The 25647-nt window shown below is 39.7% G+C and overlaps 1 protein-coding gene across 2 annotated transcripts in view; it reads right to left on the reverse strand.

Annotated features, from left to right (window-relative positions):
- LOC122795563 (ATP synthase subunit C lysine N-methyltransferase-like) overlaps nt 1-25647 on the reverse strand; it is an 837305-nt gene that overhangs the window by 298002 nt on the left and 513656 nt on the right. For both annotated transcript variants that reach the window (XM_044063804.1, XM_044063803.1), the window contains one exon: nt 15870-15923. In XM_044063804.1, the coding sequence (XP_043919739.1) occupies nt 15870-15923 (54 nt within the window). The remainder of the gene's footprint in view (nt 1-15869; nt 15924-25647) is intronic.

Consider the following 25647-nt stretch of genomic DNA (forward strand, 5'->3'; position numbering starts at 1 on the left):
CACAGAATCCCAGTGATACGTATGCTCCCCATTCAAAGGGCACAAAGGTGAAGTACGGACGTACATATCCCAGAACTAAAAAGCCCCAAGAGGAACAATCATTCCTAGGAACTAGGAGGAATGTGTGCATCCAGAAGGAGAAAAAAGAAAAGACTTCCAGGCCAGGAAGACAGAAGGAAAAGAGCACAACAGAAGTGGGAGGAGGGAGCAAATACTGCAACAATGAAGAGAAGGACATCTACTGTTATGATACCATGTCCTTACTTATCACTGTTGCAGTATTCTTTATAAAAAGCTCAAGAGGAAACTTGGGAGAAGGAAAGCACAGAGGAGTCCTCTAGATACCAATGCAGGAAAGCTCTGGCAAAGCCAGCTCTTGCTCTGGAAACAACATCCAATTTGTAATGCTTAGTGAAGGTACGGACAGAAGTCCAAGTACCAGCCTTTGAAAAAAGTACCACAAGAAGCAAGAGCTCTCGTAGAATGAGCCTTTGCAGAAGTATAAAGACATTTTGCATGAAAGGAATAACAAAAGGAAATTGCCTTGGAGATCCAGGAGGATACAGTTTACTCAGAAACAGCCAAACCTAGAGATCTGGGATGAAAGGAAAGGAAAAGGTTGCTCACATTTAGAAATGACCTTAGTTTTATCCAAATATCATCTGACCTGTATATGCAAATCTAAATTGTGAGGAACCTTCTCACTAGCAGACTGCAGAGAAGGAAAAGAGGAGGGCAAATAAACAGACTGATTAAGAGAGACAATTCTAACTACCTTGGGCACAAAAGAAGGATTAGTATGAAAAGACATCCTGTCCATATGAAACAAAAATAGGAAAGTAAGGGCCAAAGGAATAGTTTTCCAATTACATTGCTGCAAGAAAGCTAAAGCTGCAGACTCAAATCGAGGCTAAGTCAATTTTTCAAGAAAACAAATTGAGGCGGCAAGGAGGAACAGGCTTCTGGGAGGCCTAATATGATGGACACCTTTAAGAAATGAGTTAACCTTAAAACTAGAGGTAAGAGAAGGAAAAAATGTGCCTAAAAGGGATCAAAACCCTATCACCCACAGTGTAAGCTGAAGAGTGGACAACTGGGGATGGATCAGGGACTATTTGTCCTGTGTGAGAAGGTCCACCCTGTGGGGTAACTTGTGGTGACTGCCCTTGGTTAAGTGAAGAAAATGGGGGAACCAATGCTGTCTGGGCCAAAAAGGAGTCACCAGCAAGATTGTGGGGGAGTCTTCCTCTATCTTTAGCAGGACTCTCAGAATCAGAGGAAAGGTAGGGAAAGCATAGAGAAACATCCCCTTTCAAGGAAAAGAATAGGGCATCCAGCTTCCAACCCAGACAACTTGAGACTCTGGTAAAAAAAAGAAGAAGCTGTCTGTTCAAAGGAGAGGCAAAAACAGCTACCTGTGGAGTACCCTACTGAAGGACAATGTCCAGAAACATCTCTGTGAAGCATCCATTCATGAGCTTGTGTACTGGACCTGCTCAAAGTGTCTGCCACTATATTTTGCTCTGAAGGAATACAGATGGCCTGAAGGGTCCCTTGATACTGGACAACTATATCCCAGACCTGAAGAGCCAGTCAGCAAAGAGGGTAGGACCAGGTCCCCCCCCCCTTGTTGATATACCACATCATTGTGATATTGTCTGTAGATTTTGAGAGGCCCTGGAAGAAGGAGGGAATAGAAAGTCTCAAGAGTGAAAAGAGGAGTTCTCATCTCCTTTATGTTGATGTGATCTGACCTCTGATGAGGAGGCCTGAAATGCTGGACCTTGAGTAAACCAAAGGAAGCACCCCACCCCCTGTCTGAATCATCCAAGAAAAGTTCCTGAGAAGAGACTGGGGGTTGAAAGTGAAGACCCAAGTTGAGAGAAAACTGATGAATCCACCACTGAAGGTCGAGATTGAGGCATGGAAGGAAAGGAACTAAAAAGTCCAGGGGATGACAGTGTTGAAGCCAGACTGACTTTAGGAACCGCCATTGCTTTCTCATATGGAGTCTGGCTACTGGAAGCATAAAAATGATGGAGGCCATGAATTCTAAAACCCTGAGAAATTCCCTGGTCATGACTGAAGCCACAGGAAGAAGGTGTTGAAAAAAGGTGATTAGAGATAGCCTTGGATGGAGGCACAGACACCAGCTTGGGAATGGTCTGGATCATGCAGGTGAGAAACACATGATCCTGCGAAAGAACCAGGACTGACTTATGAAAGTTTATGTAAACCTCAGGCATTGTAACATGCAAACTGTAAACTGGAGGTGCTTAAGCAAGACCTTTGGGGATGAAACCTGAATGAGCAAGTCATCCAGATAAAGAAATATTTGAAGTCCTCTCATCCTGCAAAACGCAATGACAGGAATGAGGCATATGGTGAACACTCTTGAGGCAACAGAGAGACCAAACGGCAAAGCAGAGAACTGAACATGCAAGGAAGAAACAGAGAAATGGAAAAACTTCCTGAAAAGGGGACGAATAGGGATTTAAAGACAGGCATCTTTGAGAATCAGGGAAACTAAGAAAGCTTGGGGAAGGAGAGGAAACAAGAATTGATGGGACAGCATCTGAAAGGAAGGGACATTTAGAAAGGTGTTGAGCTGAGAAAGGTCCAGAATGGGTCTCCAGGTGCCTTCTTTCCTTCCTGGGAACCAGAAACATCCTAGAATAAAACCATTTCCCTTCCTAGGTAGGAATCATGACTTGAATACTATCTCGGGCCAAAAGGCCCTGAAGCAGATCTGGGAAGAAAAAAAAAAGCCATTCCTGAGAAAGTTGAGGGATGCCCAGAAAAAGAAGAGGGGATTTGTACACCAAGAAGTATCCATGGCAGATGATGTGCAGAACTCAAGAGTCTTCAGTGACCCTTAACCAACTGGGAAGGGACAGGGAAAGACAAAGGGAGAGGGGAACTTGACCCAGGGGAAAGGGGTAGCAAACTATCAGAACCTGGTTTGTCTTGAAAAAGAGGCTTCTGAGAAGTGGGGGTCTGAGTAGACTTAGGAAGAGGTGCAAATTAAGAAAGCACAGTTGTGTACAATCTTACCATAACAGTACAGTAGATGTCCTTGCCTTCACCGCTGCAGTATTCATTACTTACGGATTTCCTGTCATGAAGCCCATCATCCAGCCAGTCTGCAAAAGTCTACCATTGCTTTAAGGTACACTGAATGTCACCCTACACACTCTTCACATAGCTGAGGGCATAAAGGTGACATTCAAGTATACCATCCCCAGAACTGATTGCCTCAGTAGGAATAGCAGTCCAAGGAAAACCAAAGAGAACCTGCACATTCAGGATGGAAAAAAGACTAGGGGGATGGAGGAAGAGAGTGAATACTGTAGCAGTGAAGGCAATGACATCTACCATTATAGTAAAATTTTACACAACCGTACTATGTCCTTACATTCACCACTGCAGTATTCTTTACTTATGGGAGACTGCCAAAGCTCAAGAAGAAACTTGGGAGGAGGAAGCAGCAGTATAGCCCTCTAAGAAGCCATGAAGAATAGCATTAGCAAAACCAGCTCTAGCTCTGGAGATACCATCTAACTTGTAATACTTGGTAAACTTATGCACAAAAGTCCATGTACCTGCTTCACGAATAGAATTAGTGTATGAACCCTTGAAAAAAGCACTAGAAAAAGACACAGCTCTAGCAAAATGAGCCTTTACAGAAGAAGGAAGACTCTCGACATGAAAAGTGTAGCAAAAAGAAATATCCTTCGAAATCCAAGTAGAAATACTTTGCATGGAAACAGCTAGTCCTAAAGGCCTAGGATGAAAGGAAACAAACAAGTGATCAAATTTTCTGATAGCTTTAGTCTTATCCAAATAAAATCTGAGCTGTCTATGCACGTCTAAAGTAGGCAGCACCCTGCCACTGTCAGATTGCAGAAAAAAGGGGGAAAAGTAGGCAAATTAATAGACTGATTAACTGACAACTCATTAACCACCTTGGGCATAAAAGAAGGATTAGTACACAAGGACACCCTGTCCTCATGAAACATCAAAAAAGGTGGACAAGTTATAAGGGCTTCCAACTCACACACCTGTCTGGCAGAAGTAAGAGGTAAGAAAGGAACCGTCTTCCAAGAACAATACTGCAAGGAGGCTGAAACAGCAGGCTCAAAAGCAGCCTGAGTCAGTTTCTCCAGAATTAAATTAAGATCCCATGGAGGAGGAACAGGCTTCCTAGTAGGTCTAATATTAAGGATGCCTTTAATAAATTGCTTAGCTTCAAATCTAAAAGCTAACAGGGGAGTTAAAGGCAGACAAGCAGAAGGAGCTGATAAGTGGGGCCTTAATAGAAGAATAGGCCAAACCAGCATTGAGCAACCCATACAAATAAGAGAGAACCAAAGGACTATCCACACTAAGTGGGTCCAGGTCACGAGAAAGACACGAAATAGAAAACCTCTTCCATTCAGATAACTAGTACTTCCTAGTAGTAGGTTTCCTGGCCTCCTGAAGGATCTGCAGCACGTCCTCAGAAAAAAAGTGTCTATGAGGGATCAAAACCTATCACGCACAATGTCAGTTGAAGCGTGGAGAGGTGGGGATGGATGTCACATCCCTTGTCTTGTGTGAGTACATCCACCCTGTGAGGTAACTTGTGATGATTACCCTTGGCTAGATGCAGAAGTAGAGGGAACCCGTGCTGTCATGGCCAAAAGGGAGTCACTGAGAAGATTTTGGGTGCATCCTGTTGAATCTTGAACAGGACTCTTGGAATGAGAGCAAGGGGAGGGAATGCATAAAGAAACGCCCCCTTCCAAGAAAATGAGAGGGCATCCACCTTCCACACCAGAGGACCTGGGACTCTGGCACAAAACAGAGGCAGCTGTCTGTTCAGAGGGGAGGCAAAGAGATCTACTTGAGGAGTACCCCACTGGTCAACAATGTTCAGAAACACATCCCTGTGAAGCATCCATTTGTTGGATTGAGTGAAGAACCTGCTCAGACTGTCTGCTGCAATGTTCTGATATGCCCAAAGAGTCACTTGATACTTGATAGCCAGATCCCATACCAGAACTGCCAGCCAGCAAAGAAGGTAAGATCTTGTTTCCCCTGTTTGGTGATATACCACATAACTGTGATATTGTCTGTGAATACCTAGAGGGGCCTCCGAGAGAAAACAGGATGAAAGGTCTGAAGAGCTTAAAAAGCTAGCATAAGAGTTCTCATCACTTTGACGTGGACATTGATGTGCTCCTTCTGCTTATGAGGCAACCACACTCCCTGTACCTTCAGGGAGCCAAACATTGCACCCCATCCCACATCTGAAGTGTTTGTGAGCAGATCCTGAGATGGAAGAGGAGGATGAAGAGGGAGCTCTGGATTCAAAAACAACTGCTGAATCCACCACAGAAGTTCCTTCTTGAGACAAGGAAGAAGAGGAACTGTAAAGTCTAGAGGATGAGCATGTTTAAGCCACACCAACTTCAGAAACCACTGGAACTTGTTCATGTGAAGTTTGGCCAGAGGAAGCATTGGAATGGTGAAAGCCATGAACCCCAGAGTTCTGAGAAACTCCCTGGCTGTAATGGAGGCCATGGGAAGAAGAGTTTGAAAGTAAGAAATGAGAATTAAGGCCTTTGGAGGAGGCAGGGATGCCAGCATTTGGCACCATCTGTACCCTGCAACCCAGAAAGACATGATCCTGAGAAAGAGTCAGGGAAGACTTTTTGAAGTTTATTGTGAACCCCAGACTTTGAAGAAGAAACATTGTAAAAAGAAGATTTTACAAAAGGACCTCTGGAGAGGATACCTGAATCAGCAGGTCAGCCAAGTAAGGAAATATTTGGATCCCTTGAATCCTGCAAAAAGCAATCACAGGAGCGAGGTATTTGGTGAACACCCGTGGGTTAATAGAAAGGCCAAAGGGCAAAGTACAGAACTGAAAATGCCAGGAAGAAACAGAGAAATGCAAAAACATCCTGAAAAGTGGTGATAAGCATCCTTGAGATCCAGAGACACCAGAAAGGACTGAGGTAGTAAGAGAGGAAAAATTGGCTGAAGAGGCATTATCTGAAAGGATGGTATCTTCAGAAAAGTGTTTAGATGAGAGAGGTCTAGAATTGGTTTCCAAGTACCTTATTTTCTGGGCTCTAGAAACATTCTTGAAAAAAAACCCTTCCCCTTTGGATACAGGCACCTCTTAAATAGTACTCTGAGACAAGAGATCTCAAAGTACTTCTGGGGGGGGGGGGGGTTGTTCCCAAGGAGGCTGAGGAATGCCCATAAAAGGAGGCTGGAAATTCCACACCATGAAGTACCCATGATGAATGATTGACAGAACCCAAGAATCCTGGGTGATATGAAGCTAAATAGGAAAAGAAAAAGATGAAGAGAAAGAGGAATGTGAAAGGTGAACAGAAAGAGGAACTTGGATGGAAACAGGTGGATAGTCAGAAAGCACCTGGTTTGTCAGGAAAGGAAGGCTTTAGAATCCCTGCAGTCTGAATGGCCTTAGCAGGAGGAGCTCGTTTACCACCCTTTTTACCTTAAGCAGGAGGGCGAGATTGCCTATGAACAAAGGCTGCCTTAGAAGGGTAGTTTCTCTGAAATTTAGGCACAGGAGAAACAAAGACATGTTTAAGCTCCTGTAAGGCCTTCCCCTTGTCCTGAAGAGACTTAAAAAAAAGAGCAGCTGTTTCCCCAAACAAAAGTTTAGTGTCCAGAGGAGCATCCAGCAACTTAGCCTTAACATTATCGGGTAAAGGCTTAAGCCCAAGCCAAGCACACCTCCTCAGTACTGAACCAAAAGCAGCAGCCCTAGAAGACGCATCTGCTGCATCATAACTACATCTGATAGAATGACAAACTATTTCACAGGAAGTCCTTAGCAAGGAAAGAGCAGAATAATTACTCTCAGAGTCTAGAAGATAAGAAAAATGCTGACAAGCCTGAAAAAGAAGAGCCAACACATACCTAGATATATGGGTCTGATAATTAATAGTCCTAAAAGCTAGGGTAGCAGAAGTATAAACATTCTTACCCAGTCTGTCCATGGTTCTGCTGTCCTTGTCAGAAGGCAGTAACCTGGACGAAGGAAGCAATTGAGACAGTTTATCAGAGGCTACAGACACTACAGAGGGGTCAGCAGGCCATTTGAAGAAAAAGGAACAGTCCTCAGGCACCCTATAAAACCTATCACACTTCTTGGGGGCAGGGGACAAAGAATCAGGCACTTTACAGGCATTAGAAAAACATCTAGTAAAGCAGCCAAGACAGGAGGAATAGCCGCAGGTTTAGGAGATTCCATCTGCAGTAACTCATAGTACCTCTTATGGATATCCGAAACCTGGGCACAATCCCACTTAAAAAAAATTCCATCATCCTAGAGATTGTGTCCCCAAAGGAACTTTCCTCAGAAGGAGTTATCAGGACTATTAGAGTCCTCCTCCTCAGATCCGTAGTCTAAAAGAGAAGGAATCTGGGTGGAATAAGTAAGGGATTCTTCATCAGAATCCAGTTCTTCCTCAGAAGAATTTAATTCCCTGGGTCTTTTAGGTGAAGGAGAAGATCAAGGAGGAGCAGGAAATGAAACCCCTTGAGAAGGCCTTAATGACAGTAAAGCATTAAATAACCCCTGAGTAAAGGCCTGCCCTTCACTTTGTGGAAGGAGCAGAAGAAATGTGTCTAATTTTATGTTTCTTTTTTAAGGGGACGTCATCCTAAAAAACTGAGAGGGCTCTGACTCAGGACTGCATTCCACAACTGTAGTGCGAACTTATTCCCTAAGAAAAAACTGCGGAACCCCCCTTAGATCCCTCATAAACAATCGACTGTGGTTCTCTCTGAACACCCATAACGGATGCCTGCAAAGCCTCGTCAGACGTGCTACCCGCCAGATCCTCGCTAGCCTCCAACCCAGATGAGGCAAAGGAATCAGACAACACAGCCAGTTGAGTTTCTGGGTTTGTAACAACCTCAGGAGAAACCCCTGGCAAAGGCTGGACAGCAGAATATTTCAGTCTCTCCTTTACCTTCTTCTTCCCTGACAGCTGACCCTCGGGGCAGGAAGTTCCATCCATAGTATCTTTAGTAAGCAGCATAACATGCTGGTTCTCAAGATAATATGAAAGGGAAGAAAGTCTACTATGAAAGAGTTTTGCCTGACAAGCAAAACAAATGTATAGTTGTGAGAATTTCCCATGCAAAAAAGGCACTTATCATGGCAGTCTTTATGGGGAATCTCTCTCTTCACACACTGGCATTCACACTTCCAAGATAACATTAACCCTCCCCAACAGCACAGAAAAAAAAGAAGAAAAGAACTAAAACCTCAATGGGGTATTTATCTGCAACAGTGAGGACTTCAGCAAACAGGAAAAATCACCGGAATGCCAATAAAGAGAAAAAAATGCAAAAAAGGACTGAGGCAAACAGACCGATGGTTAAAAACAGCATTCGGACTGGCGGCAAGAAGTTCAGGGGATGGTACCTGAATGTCACCTTTATACCCTATGCTACATGAGGAGTGTGTAGGTAGCATTCACATACCTTAAAGCAATGGTAGACATTGGTAGAATGGCTGGACGACAGGCTTCATGGCAAGAAGTCCCTAATTAATGAATAATGCAGTGGTGAATGTAAGGACATCCTTTTTTACATTTAGGAAGAGGGTGAGGCTGTCTACATACAAAAGCAAATTTGGATGGATAATTCTTCTGGAACTTAGAAACAGGAGACACAAAAATATGTTTCAATCTTTGCAAGGCCTTGCCTTAATCCTGGATGGACTTAAAAAGCTCAGCAGCATCAGAACCAAAAAGGTTCTTATTATCCAGAGCAGCATCCAGGAATTTAGCATAAATATCAAGTAGGGGCTGCAGATAAAGCAGAGAGTAATGTCTTGAAACAGAACCAATGGCAGCATACCTACAGAAAGCATCAGCTGCAGCATAACTACATTTAATAGAATGGCAAGCCTTTTGAAAACATTCCCATTTGAAACATTCCATCCTACGAGAAATACACTTAATAGAATGGCAAACCACTTGAGAAAGGTCACAGACTGCCTGAAAACCTTGAGATAAAAGGGCTAGAACATACCTGGTCATAGGAGTCTGGTAATTAATAGCCCTAAAAGCTGGGGTGGCAGAAATATATACCTTTTTGCCTAAACGTTCCATAGCCCTACTGAACTTGTCTGAAGAAAGTAGTTTAGTAGACTGCAAAAGTTTACAAGGTTTGTCAGAAGAGACAGACACTACAGAAGGATCGGCAGAAGGACATTTGTAAAATAACTTACAATCATCAGGCACCTTGTAAAATGTATCACATTTCTTAGGGACTGGAGGTTGAGAATCATGGGCCATGGAGGCTGCATAAAAGTTATCTAAAAAGGCAGCCAAAACTAGAGGTACAGCAGTGGGTTTAGGCGACTCCATCTGGAGAAAGTCATAATACTTCTTTTGAGGATCAGAAATCTGAGAACATTCCCATTTGAAAAATTCCATCATATGAGAAATAGTGTCCCCAAAGAAGAGTTTTACCAAGGGGGAATCTGAACAGAATCCTCCTAATCAGATCCATAATCCAAGGGAGGAGGGATATGAGAGAAGTATGCCAAAGACTCTTCCCCAGAATCCAAATCCTCTTCAGAGGACTCCTGCTCTTTGGGCCTCTTAAGAGGAATAGAAGACGAAGCAGGAGGAGGCACAAAAACTCCTTGAGGAAGCTTTAAGGCCATTCAGACACCAAATAACCTCTGGGAAAATTCTGCCATACACTCAGGGGATCTTTAGCAGCAAGTGAAATATTTTTAGTTTTCTGTTTTTTTTTCTGGGGAATGCCCACCCTAAAAACTTTAGGTGGGTCAGATCCTTGCCGACACTCAACCAATGTAGAATGCAGTGAATATCGCCTTCTAAACAATAATTTGTGGTATCCCCTTTGGTCCCTCAGAAATAATTAGCCAAGGTACCCTATCAACATCCTGAGTGGACATTTGCAGAGCCTCCGAGGACGTGCGAGAAGGCAGATCCATGCCAGCCTCAGATGGAGTCATGGCAAAGGAATTTGATGCAACAACCAGCCAATCCTCTGGGCTTTCACCAGCCTCAAGAGAGACATCTGGGGAAAGCGGACAGCAGCCAAATCAGACCAGAATTTTTTGGCCTTTTTCTTGGCAGGTGGCTGACCTTTGGGACAGAAAGATTCCACTATAGCACCTTATGTCAACAATTTAAGATGTTGGTTCACCAGGTAAATTGATAAGACCCCTACACAAACATCTCTCCTCCATAAGGCCAAATGCTTGGCAGATAGAACACTGTGTATGTTTATGAAAGCACCCAAACAGAAGACACTGTTCATGATGATCTTTATGAAGAATCTGCCCCACTGACATTTTTCCTTTTTGAGTGACATGTAAATACTCAAAAAATGTTAAGAAAAGATGAAAAGAAACCCCAACAGGGCACTTATCTGAAACATAGCTTGGTAACCAGCATAGAAGAAGGAGCATTCAGGCCAATGATATATGATGGCGTTCAGATAGGCAGCAAAGACGTACATCTGTACATCACCTTTATGCCCTATGCCTTGAGGGGAAAGCATACGTGTGATGTATAACATTTATAAAATCTAAGGCTTTGGTATACTGGCTGGATGTTGAGCCCACCCTTGCCAGGGGATCCCTTTTGCAAAGAATACTGCAACAGTAATATGGAAGGATATCTCAACAATCTCTAAGGGATCCTACTGCAACATTTTCCTAAGTATAAGAACTGGGGATTTTTAGGAAGATTTACAAAAACCTTGGTGGGACTAAGTTTTTTAACATGACGGTGCAATATTTGTCAGCATGGAAGGAGATGTACAGACCATGCTGCTTTGCACCTGTCCCCTCTAAGCTTCTGAATATTGGCTAAAACACTGCCTTCCACCATAGTGTCATTTTTACATGCCAAACTAAAGTACTTCCAACACAAGAAATCAAAACCAAGAAAATTTAAAGGTATTACTGCTCGATGTTAGGAGTCTAAACAAAAAAAAAAAAAACAAAAAAAAAAAAAAACTTCCCAGAAGCTCTTTTCACCCTAGAGAATACTGACATTTGTACGGTCACTGAGACATGGTTTAAAGCTGCAGACAGCACACAGACAGTGCAAGGTTATAATGCCTTCCACACATTTAGACTAGCTACTACACAGACAAGGACTAAAGGAGGAGGTGTCTTAATTTACATTAAAAATAAATATGTCTCAAGGCTGGTCAGAAAGGACAATGCACTTCAGCTGATCCATGTTCAAATCACCATAGGCAAAATCCAGTATCACTTCCTTGCAAGCTATAGGCCACCCTCTATGACCCAAGAAATCCATACCATGTATTTGAACTTACTGGAAACACTCACCATCCAACCCAGTACTATATTTGTGAATGACTTTAATTATCCCACTATTTACTGAGAATCCTATAAGACACCAAGCATACAGGCAAAGACATTTCTGGATTTTGAAAACACAAACTCCCTGGACCAGACTGTCAATACACCAACCAGGGGTGCAACCATACTTGATCTGTTCCTCACTAATATAGGAGAGTGCTGCACACCCCGTACTGTAATGTCTTCCCTGGTAGAGTCATACCACAAAATGGTCACCTTTGAAGCAAAAATAAAAAATAGACCCCAGCTAATACTGGAATATTCAGGAACCTGGCAAAATTTCAAGCCCCCATAAACCCTGAGCACATTGCTGCCTATGTAGAACTGTTTGAAGAAACCCTATACAAGTATGTTACTAGCTACATAGATGCAGTTGTACCCACCAGGAGGTAGTACAGAGCTAACTCAAAAAGAAGCCACCGTTGTGAAATTACAAAATCAATAGGCTGTATAACAGAAGGAAGAAAATCACTGGAAAAATTAGAAGGTGGAGATGCAGCACCCAGCAGGATAAAAGCACTCTCAAACTAAACAAACAAATCAGAGGACAAATAAAATCCACCAAAGCCAAATGTTAGATAAATTTGGCCTCCCAGGCTAAGGATAACCACAAGGCATTATTTAGCTATGTCTGCAACCTCAAAGGCAATACACAATTGTGTGCACGAGTTCATATTATGTTGTCGAACTGTTACAAGTTTGAACGCCATATGGTCGAACCCATATGTTCAAACTTGTAAAAGTTCAAAAATGTAAAAGAAAAAAACTTACCTGACAGTTGTAAGCAGAGGGGCAACCCCCACACCCCCTGCTCTTTAAAAATACCAACTTGCATTAAAGGGTAATCTTCCCTTTTCACACTGTACTGATTGTAGTGTGATCTCGGAGTTGGTATATTTAAAGAGCGGGGGGTGCAGGGAGGCTTGCCCCCCATCTTACAACTGTCAGGTACATTTTTTCTGTTTTTTATTTTTTACATCTTCGAACTTTTACAAGTTCGAACATATGGTTTCGACCATATGGCATTCAAACCTGTTATGGTTCAACAACATAATATGTATCCATGTGCACAGCACATTGTAAATGGAGCTACCTATACTGAGCCAGAAGACATAGCAAACCTACTGGCTGATAAAGTCAGCTCCAACTTTACCCCCCCCCCCAACCTTTTCTCAGGAAATATCATCAAATATAACTTCCCTGCTATCATTAGGTAACATGTCCTTAATGTTTTCTCTTAGGTCAAGAACACTGCATCAATGGGCCCAGACAATATCCCTGGATGCCTTCTAAATAGCATGAAACATGACCTCTCAAAGCCCTCTGTAATTGCTACTTAACTGTAGCCTCCAAACAGGATTTGTGCCTCATAAATGGAGAACAGCAAGTCATCCCTCTGCACAAAGGTGGGCAAGCTACATACCCTGGAAACTACTGACCCATAAATCTCACTAGCCTTACATGCAAAGCCATGGAAAGAATTATCATGGAAGTGATCAATAATAATATAGTAAATCTCCAGACAATGGCCCCAACCCAGTTTGATTTCATTAAGGTCATGCCTATTCAGCCTGGTGGACTTCTTTGAGAAGATCACCAAAGCAATGGATGAGTGCAAAATGGTTCACACTGCCAACCTTGATCTGGCCAAGGCATCTGACACAATACCCCAACATGGGCATTGTTGACAAAATCAAGAGGATAGGTAAAAACCCATATGTCACCCAGTGGATAGCCAAAATGACTCACAGACAGGACCCAGAAGGTGGAATTTGAGAGTCTACCACTACAATGAGGCCAGTCACAAGTGGAGTCCCTCAAGGATTGGTCATTGGACCGCTCCTTTTTGGCATTTACTCTTCTGAAGTCAAGGCCAATGTCAATGGTCACTGGCTGACTAAATATGCAGATGATTGCAAATTAGTAACTGCCACTGAATCCCACACTGACACAAATGTTCTCCAGGAAGAGCTGACACTGCCAAACAACTGGTGTCAGAGCCATGGACTAAAACTAAATACCAAGAAATGCATAACAGTATCCTTCACAAAGTCATTCCCCCCTGGTAACTACCATATTGACAACACATCCTTAGAGTTGATTCTTTAGTCAGGGACTTGGGGGGACACATAGACAGTTATCTAGCCACTGACCATCATGTGTCTACAGTAGTGAGGGAATCATTATTTGTTGTGCAACTTATAAACAAAGGTATGGCATCTAGTTCCAAGGAAGTAATTGTTCCACTGTATTCAGCATTAGACCCATCACTGAGTACAACGCCCCTTTGGTATGTACCTAACCAGGCTTATCCAACAATTGGAATGTCCACAGAGGTTCCTCACAAAAAGAATACAGGGCGTGAATAAAATGTCCTGTGCCGACCGTCTCAAGGCCCTATCCATGTATCCTGTCTCTTACAGGCTGTTGAGGGGAGATGTATGCCTGGCATATAGGGCATTGTCAGACCCCACTCTGATGGACCTCCTATATATCCACAAAATAGACAGCACCATACTTATCGTTCTAAAGACTTAAACCTTGGCTGTGATATAAATAGGACCTGCTGGAAAGACAGGTATTTATCCCAGAGATTACCCCAAGTAATTGGATGGGGAGCAGGAAATTCATCCCTGATTTGGCAACTATGTCTCTAATGGACACACACAACCTGTAAATGGTTCATCTCCCTATCCCCTGCTAACATTTTTCAAGGGTGCCAGAACTTGTCAGAAATTCGAGATGCATGGCTAGGGTTAAAAAGGCCCTCCTGGTCGTTAGCTTAGTACACACATATGAACCTATGATAAAGATAGTGTATTATGCCAACAAATAAATAAGATGGATAAGCTTATGACAAGAAATACACATACTAAGAAGTGGATGGCTGCATTGTGCAATAAAAAGTGGCATAAAATGAAATAATGCACATATTTTAAAATGCAGACAGAAAATCTGCAAATAAATTTGGCTAATAAAGAAAACAAAACGCTATCTCTAAACTAAAGAGGAGTTTCAGACAAAAAGAATATAGCAAAAGAACCAACAAGTGTTTGACATTTATGTCTACTACATTGTGCTATTTTTAGTTCTGAATACAGTTGTTTCGTTTTGCTTGTGACTTACTGATTTTCAGACTGTGAATGACACTACTGTTGTTTTTAGTGTGGGTGGGCTCTTTAACCTCCATCTTTGTTATGAAAAATGCAGGCGAATGCAACTGCAGCTTAATATCTCAGCAAAAGGACAACACCTCAGGAGTGCAACAACTGTTGTAATGCTTCACTGTAGTGACAGTATGGATAGATACATTTAAATACCTGATGTGTACACAGACACCACAGCCTTCTCATCTGCAGGTAAGAAAGGGGAGTGTGGTACTTGCTATGACACTGATGTCAGCATATGCTTCTGAGGTGCTGCAAAAGGGGCATGAACAACAGTCCATGCTGTTCCTTATAAGCTTACCAGCTTCTCCAAAGGAGGAGTTTTCTAAAGGGAAGCATGGGGGTGTGTGACCTATTATACTGGTTTCTCTCAGAAAAAAAAAATAGCCTCTAGTTCACTTGACTCATTGAAGGAGCCTAAATGGAAGGAATTCTACCCCTCTTTCACTTGCCTCCAACAATAACGCATTTGTCAGCTCAAGCATGGTCTCAAGCAAGGGCAGTCATGTACCTGATTTGCTGGGTGTCAGCAAATGTGAGGTTCTGGGTGATTATGTCGACTAGAGGTGTTAAGTGTTGCAGAGAGGCCTGCATTGGGCCATATGCTGACATAGGGCTGTATTCCCACTATATCACATTTGCTTGCTATCTACATGCAGATCTTTAGTTCCCGGCATAAAAAAAGACAAACCTTGACCAATGCTCTCAGTACCTGTCCTTGTTCACAGGTTCATAGGTTTATACTCTACTTGCAGTTAAGTCAAAGTCAAACACTGCAGTCTTAGCCAGCAATGTCACAGAAGAATAACACTTAAAAGTGATGCTTTGGTTTATGCAAGGTGTATGTATGACTCTAAGTGTGGAATGTTCGAAATTTTACTTAAAGCTGCTAGTGTAAAGGATTAACCCAACCATAGAGCATTAAGGAAGTTCTTCATTGTTAGTTCTGTGTTTATTACTAGCATACATTTGTTACAAAATTAAAGTGTGTATTCATTACTTAAGTACATTTGTTACAAAACAAAACTATGAATTGTGCCTGTGCTTTTGGCTTTCACTCTGTTTCCTTCGCTACTAATACCTTAGTGACACACACACTTACTCAAGGACCAAAATATGAATGGGGTAGCAGAGTCCAAATACATACAAACATTAACAAAATGTTTTTACTTTTTATATCTCTTCACATTGTAAGCATGTAGTCTAAAATAATCTTTGATACTGAGCTTTAAAATAAAGGCTTATGTAATGTGTAGATTTAGAGAGTACTAGCACTAACTGAAACAACTTACCACAAGTCCTGGGGCCAGAAATACTGTTACATTACTGAAGCCGGAAAGGTCTGCCTGAAAAAAAAGACAACTCTTTACTCACTAAAAATGATGAACAAATATAATTTCTAAAGGGTTCTTAAACTAAAACCAACAAATTTTCAAGCACTGAATACAAATGAATTTATTGTTCAATGTGCTATATGGATGAAAATGGAATACAATCATTTTAAAATTGGTTTTCAGTATCCCCCCCCCCCCCACATTAATTTGAGAATATATCACTCTGTCACTTCTGTTTCCTTCCTTATGTCACCTTTTCACTACAAAGGACATCAGAAAAAAATATGTCAATTTTATTTTTTTCTTGTTTCACAGATACCTACTTAGATCATCTTCAAAGGCACTGTACCCTTTACATTTGCAGAAACCAACTCTCCTGTTTATCTCACTTTATGCACTCAGGTTTTGCTAGAGATCCTCACTCAACTGCCTTTTCTTTTTCTATGATTGTCTCAATTTGTATGTTAATGTTTCTTGTACTGAGTTCTGCTTTATTTTTTATTAGTACATCTCTTGCAGTTTTAGACTGTTGTCGACCTAAGATTCGGGCAAACTTCTGGTAATAGAAAGGTTCCTTTTTACTGTGTAAGAATCACCATATTCTTCCTCCTTTTCTAGCTTCTATTCCAATGCCCTTCTCTTGATTTTTGTTCTAGATGTCTGTGTAACTGTCAGTACCTTGCTCACCCTCACATTATTATACTGAATGGGTATAACGCTTGCCACACTGGGGCTACAGATTCTCCCTACTCCTCCCACATTTCCACAGTTCCCTGAAATAGAGACAGTCTTTTCCCTGATATAACATCATGGGTTAACTCTGGTTACAACTACAAGATGCAAGTTTTCCCAGAACTATCTGAATTTCTACAAGTGTAAGGGGATACTCTTTTCTGTCACAATGAGTTCATATTTCCTCTGCTTTCTGACTGTTACTACTCTTATGTGTATACTATTGGGAGAGCTTGACTAAAGAAATTATGTGTACACTGTCTAGAAGCAATGGAATCTACATTCCTTCTAAAATACATTACACTTTAGTAACGTGCTCATAACAAATACAGATCCAAGAAGGGACACCCAATTTAAAGCATGCATTTTAGTTTTCATGGCAGTATTATCTTTAGTAACACAGAAATTAGCTAGGTGATCCACCCTCCATCTGTAACAAATGAACACATTTACTTACTGAAAAAAAAAGAAACATTTCATATTGCAGTTTTAGTCTTGGTTACATATAATTAATTTGTAAATACTGTGCCCTTAACTAATACGTGTTCTGCTAAATGAACTAGATCAGAGATTTTCAACCTTTTTCATCTCGTGGAAGGCACAAACTAATTGCACAAATCTTGCGGCACACCAAAAAATGTATTATATTTTTTGCCTGACATAAAAATAGGTATAATTTTGATCGATTTAGAAAATCTTTTCCTCTTTTTTACTTCCATTTAATATTTAATGAGATATCTGAGTTTGGCATTGTTTTAGAATGTCTTCTGTGTGAGGCTGAATTTTGGACAGGCATAATCTTCTTCTATGGTTTCCAGCCACTATCTGTTTTTTGTTCTTAAAATTAATCATTGCAGAAAAGCTTGATTTGCACAAATATGACACGGAGAAAGGAAGAAGTGCTGGTATTGCTTTTTTTTGTAATATTGGGAAATTCACTTTTAAGAGACAACCAAAATGAAGTAGTATCTGTTGTTGAATGTTTAAGTTTTAGTCCTCTGTCATTTCTTATCTCTGTCAACTCGTCCTCTTCTATAATATTTAAATTTGCCAGTTTGCACCCATTTAAGACAAATGGATCTCTTATCCAATCAAAGGATGATATGTCAACTGAGGGAAAATATTTTCAGTATTTATCCTAAGTAATCTTAAAAAGTTTGTAAAATTAAATCTATAAGATTTCCGTCCAGTTTCTAACTTTTTGTTAGCGCAAACATTTCTACTGCATTTACTCTTTTGAGTCTGTCTTCCCAAAGCATTAGTTTTTCTTTGAAAGTATTAATTTTGTCAGTGGAGGTAAGAATATTTTCACAATCTCCTTGCATACTTTTATTGAGTTCTAAGATTGTGAAACAAATCAGAAAGAAATGTAACCTTATTGCATCAAAGCTCATCACTGAGAAAATCAGCTGAGATTGTTGAGTTGAACTTCCTCTTTTTGTTCACAAAATCTTAATAGAACGTGACAATGAGATAACCACCTAACTTATTTTTATTTATTTATCTGACATTTGTTTACCAGGGAAGTACGACTAGACACAGGCTCCTTTTCAGTGGAGGTCCGGGTAGAAAAGCTCCAGTTACAAGGATAATGTCAAACATATACTAGCATACATGCAGTTCCAGTTACATTTCAGCAGTTTAACAAACATACAGGATACTATATTGGTGACAAATAATGCAAAAGTAGAAGACATGCATTTCATTTTATGGAAAAAAGTCCTGTCATAGCTCATATTGCTACAGTTACAGTGGAAATAATCAAGAGGATTATACACATACAGATGTAGTTGCTACAGGTGCGACTGCAATGATATATAGGGTTATAAACTTAACAGATGAGGTTACTACATCCTGTTATTAAAACAAAGAGAGTAGACGGAAATCAGGAAGGCCTAATCAAGGCCGTAACAAGAACATAGCCAGGCGTCCACTAGGTGATACAAGGAGCTTTTTGAATTGTGAAAGAGAGCTATTAGAAGTTATTGGGTTGGCAGCTTATTCCAAATTTTAGGAATATAGTTAGAGAAGAGAGATTTGCCAGCTGAGTTGTTGGCTTTGGTGGTATCTGGAAGGTGTTGATTACTGGATCAAAGACATCGGGCTGAGGTGTATGGTTGAATGAGTTTTTGGAGAGAAGGGGTTTTATTGGGTTGGTGGAGAATTTTGTAGGCAAAGATTAACTGATTAAAGTACAGAAGCTGTGGGAATTCGAGCCAATTAAGCTGTTTTAGTGCTGTACAGTGAAGTGATCCATGTAAAGCTCCAGTGGCAAATCTTGCTATTTTATTATAGCAAGATTCCAGTTGGTTTAGGTCTGTTTTGCTGAGATTAGTAAATACTGGGGAGGCATAGAGGAGGATTGATAGGAGGTACATGCGGTCTATGGTAACTTTTGTGTTATTTGTTAAGAAATTGTTTGTGTCTACATAGGAGACCTATCTTCTTGTGAACATTGTTGACGGTCTTGGCTATGTGAATATCAGATTTCAGGTTATTAATTTTCTAACCCCAAGCAGTTTAGTGTGAGTGCTTGGGGTTATCATAGTTTTGTTCCTAGAGAAAATATTAAAGGACTGGGAAGATGAGGGAAATCTGGCTGGGCTAAAAAGAATGAGCTTAGTTCTGTTGGGATTTAGAATTAGCTGGGAGGCAGTGAGCCAGGTTTCTACTGACAGAAAGTAATCTTGGGTTTTAATGTGGAGGTCTTCCAGTGTAGGGGCAGCACATATTAGGGTGGAGTCATCAGTGTATCCGTACTGTACTACAAAGGCTTGTGGTACTGAGGTCCTGAGGTGGTTAGTGAATAGAGAGAATAGTAGAGGTCCAAGGACTGTGCCTTGTGGAACCCCTAAGGAGAATGGAAGAAGAGGGAAAGAGGTGGTGTTGCCATTGGACAGCTTGCAGTCATCCTGTTAGAGAACTTTCAAATCATGTAATAGTGGAATTGCTAAGGTTTATAGTAGAGAGAATATTGATGAGTTTGTTGTGACTGACCATGCCAAAGGCCTTGTATATGTCTAAAAATATGTCTGATACAAATTCTTCATTGTTTCTTTGGTGGTTAACAGTGTTAGTAAAGGATAGTAGTGCTGTGGTGGTGCTGCGAAAGGGACAGAAGCTGTGTTGGGTGTTTGATAATAGTTTGTGTGTGAGAAGGTAGCCCATTAGTTGGGTGTGCATGACTCTTTTTAGTATTTTGGATAAGGGAGATAGAATGGCAATTGGGCAATAACTGGTGAGTTCAGTGGAATTATCTTCCTTGTGTAGTGGTAGAACGTTGTAGGTTTTCCATATTGAATGGTTTATGAGTATGGCTACTGGGTAGGCTATTGCTTCAGCTGCACTTTGTAGAAATTCTGCTGAAAGGTTGTCAGTGGCTAGAGTTGATGGTTTAAGTTTATGAAGTAGTTTTTTTTTACAGTTATTACAGATAGTGGGTGTAGTTGAAGTGGGAGGTTGAGTCTTGGGATTTGGTACTGTTCTGGGGGGGGCAAGGGAGGTCAAAGCCTTGAGAGTTTGCTAGGGATTGAATAGTTTATCTGAAGAATTTATTAAACTGAGTAGCAATATTATTAGAGTTGTTGGTTGCTGTTAGGGCAGGGGTGGTGGATTTACCTGGCTGAACCATGCTTATTAACTGCTGTGCAGAATTTTATTTGGGGGTTGTGTGTTTATTTTGGATGCTTTGGTAATGGTCAACGTTGTCTAATTTTATTTTTTTTTATTTTATTCTGACATTCTAGACATGTTTGCTTAGTTGTTTGTGTTTTGTTTTTTTTGTTTTTTTGAAATTGTTGCCAGGCTTTGTCTCTAACCTTGAGTAGGGATCTACATTCTTTAGTTAGCCAGGGTACATACATAGATTTTCCTCTGATAGTTCTAGGGGGAGCATGGAAGTTTAGTGTGTCTAAACATTTGTTGCTGAATGAGTTAAATGCATCATCAAGAGGTAGCTGTTTGAGAGATTCTTAGTTACAACTATTTAGAGTGGTGATTAAGCTATTTAAGTTTAATTTTTTTTTGCTTTTGATTAAGAGGAAGGTGGGTTGGATGACTTGGTGAGTCCGGGTCCTAAGAAGGGAAGTTGGCTGATGGTTACTTAGACTGTGGCAGACAACCTGAATGAGTTGCCTAAGAGGGGTTGCCAACTAAAATCCAGTCAAGAATTGACTGTCTTTTGGAAAATTTATCAGTCCTTGTAGGGGAGGTGATGAGTTGAGTAAACCTATGGAGGCTTATGTGGGAAGATAGATTTTCTGAGGAGCGGGAGGAGCAGTTAAGCCAATCTATATTGAAGTCTCCCATCAGATTTTTTTTATTGTGAGAGAGAATTGGAGATACAGAGTAGTATGTTTTCCACAGTGGGGATATTGTTTCCTAGTGAGATATAACCACCAATAATATTACTGTGTTTTTTGGGATTAAGTTTTAATTTGGCAAAGATAAGTTCAGTGTTGTCAAATTCAGGAATGTTTATGTCTACATGGTCTAGAAATAGGTGACTTTTAAATAATATAGCTACTCCTCTGCCCATTCTAGATTTCCTGTCTTTTTGTATAATATTGTAATCTGGGGCTGTTATTTCATTGTTATTGTATGGAATAGCAATTGCATGTGAGAAGCTTCCATTGTAGAATATAGTGCTGCAAACAATCTTGATTGTAACAGCTTGCTTTTTATATAACTGGCAATTGTGACATTCTTATCTAGTACTTTTTTTCAGTTCGAGTACCAATGATTTTGACGCTAGTACTTCTCTGTGGAGAAAACAACGAGTAAAAATAATTCTAGGATTCTTTTTTTTTTGAGCCAGTGTAACAAATCCTTTTACACTTCATGACACAGAGCAGGTACCATCCGTACAAATACTGATGCAGGACAAGTTATGTCAGTTGCTAGTCCTGCCACCAATAGGGGCCTATTGTCCTTGAGCACAGCCAAGATGGCAGCGTCATGTTTTCTACCCATGTATATTTGGGCTAATTGGAGCATCTGTGCCACAATACCTTGCCTCCATGATAATTCTTGTATTTACTTAATTCAAAATAAAATGGAGACAAAGTGGCTTTCAGATGGAAATTTTTGGTGGCAGCAACAGCAGGTGAGTGAAGTAATCCTTAAGTTTTAAAAGGCTACCCATCTTTTAAAAAAATCTCGTGGCACACCTGTTGACCTCTCAAGACACATTGGTTTAAACCCCCTGAACTATATGATCAGATTTCTTGGGATGACTCTGCAGTTTCCACTTTCTTATATCACTACACAAAGCTATTTTAAATCTGACAACTGCTAACATTGCTTTTTTTTTTTTTTTGCTTCTGCTGCTATCAGTACCTCAAACCAAAGCTTTTAAGAATGTTCTCAGTCAATCATCTGTGTACTTACCAGTTACTCTATAGGAAAAGCATTGTTATGAAATATCATTGCTTGTACCTCAGAAGCTGTACTAGCCTTGGATAACAGTTCTTTCTTAAGTTTATCACAGTCCATGTAATCAGTTTCATCCATGTCCATGTACGTTTTCATTGTCTCTCCTGTCACTGAAGATGTAGTGTACTGCAAGTGGTCGCATACTATTAGTTCACAACACACCTGCTCATCATCACTTACCCTAAAAGGCAAGTACCCTACCTCACACTAGCCCAATCCTACTGAAAAACATAGGCCTCCCAAAATCTAACCCATAGAAACTACACAATTCTCCCAGAACCATTACTCTAAACCTAAACTTCAACACAGTCCACAAAGTCTCACTCCTTATACCTAAAACTCCTTTCCAGTCCATAAACCTAAATTCCCAATCACTCCTTATTAACCTTAAAATCAACTCCTTCTCCATAAACCTAATCATTCTTTAACCTTAAAACTCCATTCCCCTCTGTAAACTAAAGTCCCTGACTGTTCCTGAACCATAAATGCCCCCCCCCCACTACCTAAACCTAAGGTGATCTCCCAAGCAGTGCCTAAAAGTCTGATATAAACTTCCACTCCTTCCCCGTGGCTACCACAAGTATGGGACTTGAAGGTGAGTATACTTTCCGGCAAGGAAAGGAAGCTCAACTTGTCCCACCTTGCCCAAACACATATGGACCCCTGATATGACATGATTCTTGCACATACTTCTTGGCTCACATCTGCTAAGGTCAACAATATAAAATACGAACTCAACAACGCAGCTTTAACAAACAGCTATTTAATAAGACAAAGCTTTCAGGTAAAAACCCTTCCCCAGTGTACATAAAATAGCAAGTAATATCCCTTCCTTATATACAAAACACATAGCCAATGATTAAACAATTAATCAATTAAGAAGATTCACTTCTAAAAGCAACAACATTTTTTATATACACAACATTAAACAATATATACGCATACATATATACATACCCAAATATATATATATATATATATATATATATATATATATATATGCACAATTTCAACTTAAAAACATATTACAACATAAATGCTCAATGTAGGCACATTTGCTTACATTTAAGAACAGGTTTTAATGGCATCATTTGATTTAATCCTGGAAAAACATCAGCCCCATTCTCAAAATCCATTCATATTCCTTTATTTCTAACCTATTATCAATATCACCACCCTGTATACTCCTAAAAACTTGATCTATTACCCTAAACTTAAATCTATATTCATTCCTACATTCAATCACATGCTTAGCCATTGAGTTAGTACTGATATTTCTTTTAATATCAGATCTATGCTCTATAATTCTCTCTTTCAATTTTCTTACTGATTTACCTATATAAAATGCCATGCAATTATTGCAAGTAGCAAAGTAAACTATATTGGCAGAATTACAAGTAACAGTGCATTTAAACTCAAACTCTTTACCACTCAATGGGTGCATAAACACATTATTTTTATCTACGACTTCACAACAACAACAATTATAACATGGAATAGCGCCATGATGATTGTATATACACCTATTCATATTTATATTGGTGTCCTTATAACACAATTTCTGTTTGAGATTAGAACAGTTGCAATATGAAAAACTGGGGACAGAATCAATGAATGGACATAATTCAGGGAGAGATCCAAGTATACACCAGTTCTTACTTATAATTCTTTTTATTGCTACTGTAGCTCTACTAAAAGTTGATAACATATCGTATTTTATTATTACTATTTTGTGTGTCATGTCCTTCGGTAGATGTTATAGCCAACTTGGGTCCAAAACTAGCTTTACCAGTAGTTTCCCTCAAACGTAATACATTTTTAATTTCTTGACTTAGAGTCTCTTCATCATAACCTCTATAAATTCCCTTTTCAAATCATTCATTTGCTGATGGCATTTTTCCAAGTCGGTATTCAACCTGCTTATATGAATAAAGTGTCCCATAGTAATGCCCTTAAAAATATGGGATACATGTATGCTAGTGTGATGAGAAAACGTACTTCTATGTACCAGCTTTTTGAACACAGTAGTATTTAAATCAACACCATTATATTCTATACAGATATCCAAAAAGTTAATGCTCTTAATAGAACTAGACATGGTGAACTTTAAAAATTCAGTGCTTGAGTTCAAATAATTCAAAAACATATCTAATTCTCCTTCTGTCCCATACCAAATGAAAAAAACATCGTCCACAAAACGTTTAACACATTTCACTTTAGTATTAAATTCTACTGGCCCATTATATATGAATTAATTCTCCCATTTATCAAGAACAAGATTTGCATAGGTGTTGGCAATGGGAGTACCCATTGCAACCCAAGAAATCTGATGATAAACCTTGTTATTAAATACAAAAAAAAATATTATTCAAAACTAAATATATATATATATATATATATATATATATACATGTAAATGAATGTGGGAATGAACATAGATTTAAGTTTAAGGTAATAGATCAAGTTTTAGGAGTATATGGGGTGGTGATATTAATAATAGGCTAGAAATATAAAAATATGAATGTATTTTGAGAATGGGGGTTGATGTTTTTCCAGGATTAAATCAAATGGTGTCATTAAAACCTGTTCTTAAATATAAGCAAATGTGCCTACATTGAGCATTTATGTTGTAATATGTTTTTAAGGTGAAATTTTGCATACATATGTATGTATGTGCATGTACATATATATATATATATATATATATATATATATATATATATATATATATATATATATATATATATATATGTGTTTGTGTGTGTGTGTATGTGTGTTTGGGTATGTATATTTATATGCATATATATTGTTTAATGTTGTGTATATAAAAATTTTGTTGCTTTTAGACGTGATTCTTCTTAACTGATTAATTGTTTAATCATTGGCTGTGTGTTTTGTATATAAGGAAGGGATGTTACTTGCTATTTTATGTACACTGAGGAAGATTTTTTTTACCTGAAAGCTTTGTCTTAATAAATAGCTGTTTGTTAAAGCTGTGTTGTTGAGTTCATATTTTATATTGCTGTTTGCTTGGTGTATGAACTGAGACTTTATTCTGTAGCTTGGTTGGTACTGTCACATCTGCTAAGGTAGCATAAAACAATTTCCAATCATCCTCCCATTTAGTTTCTTCAGAAGCGGCACAGTCTTTGGGTTGGTAGCCATACTGGCCATTGTAGCCAGCTGTTGCTGCAACTGCAACAATCTGGGTCAGTCCATACCTGTGATCCCACAATTTTCCACAGCAATTCCTGCATGCCTGAGGAGAGCTGTTGTCCTCATAATGAATACATCTCACAGTACTACAGAGAATCTCAAGCCCAAACATGGTTTGCATTTGGTAGCAAGGGAACTAAACACCTGCAACTCTCTGGCTAAATTTCTCATCGCAAGAATCAGTACTTCACACAGACCTCAACTCCATTACCTATTATATACTAACTTCTATCTTCTCACCTTATCCAGTCAATGGATTACACTTTGTACATTATTACTCTATTACTGAGTGCTATTATCAACGTACTGTAATAGGTACATTTTCACTATATAACTGAATGCTACTATATATATG

This window comes from Protopterus annectens, chromosome 2.part2, assembly GCF_019279795.1.
Source record: "Protopterus annectens isolate FY-2018-M chromosome 2.part2, PAN1.0, whole genome shotgun sequence".
NCBI lineage: Eukaryota > Metazoa > Chordata > Ceratodontiformes > Protopteridae > Protopterus > Protopterus annectens.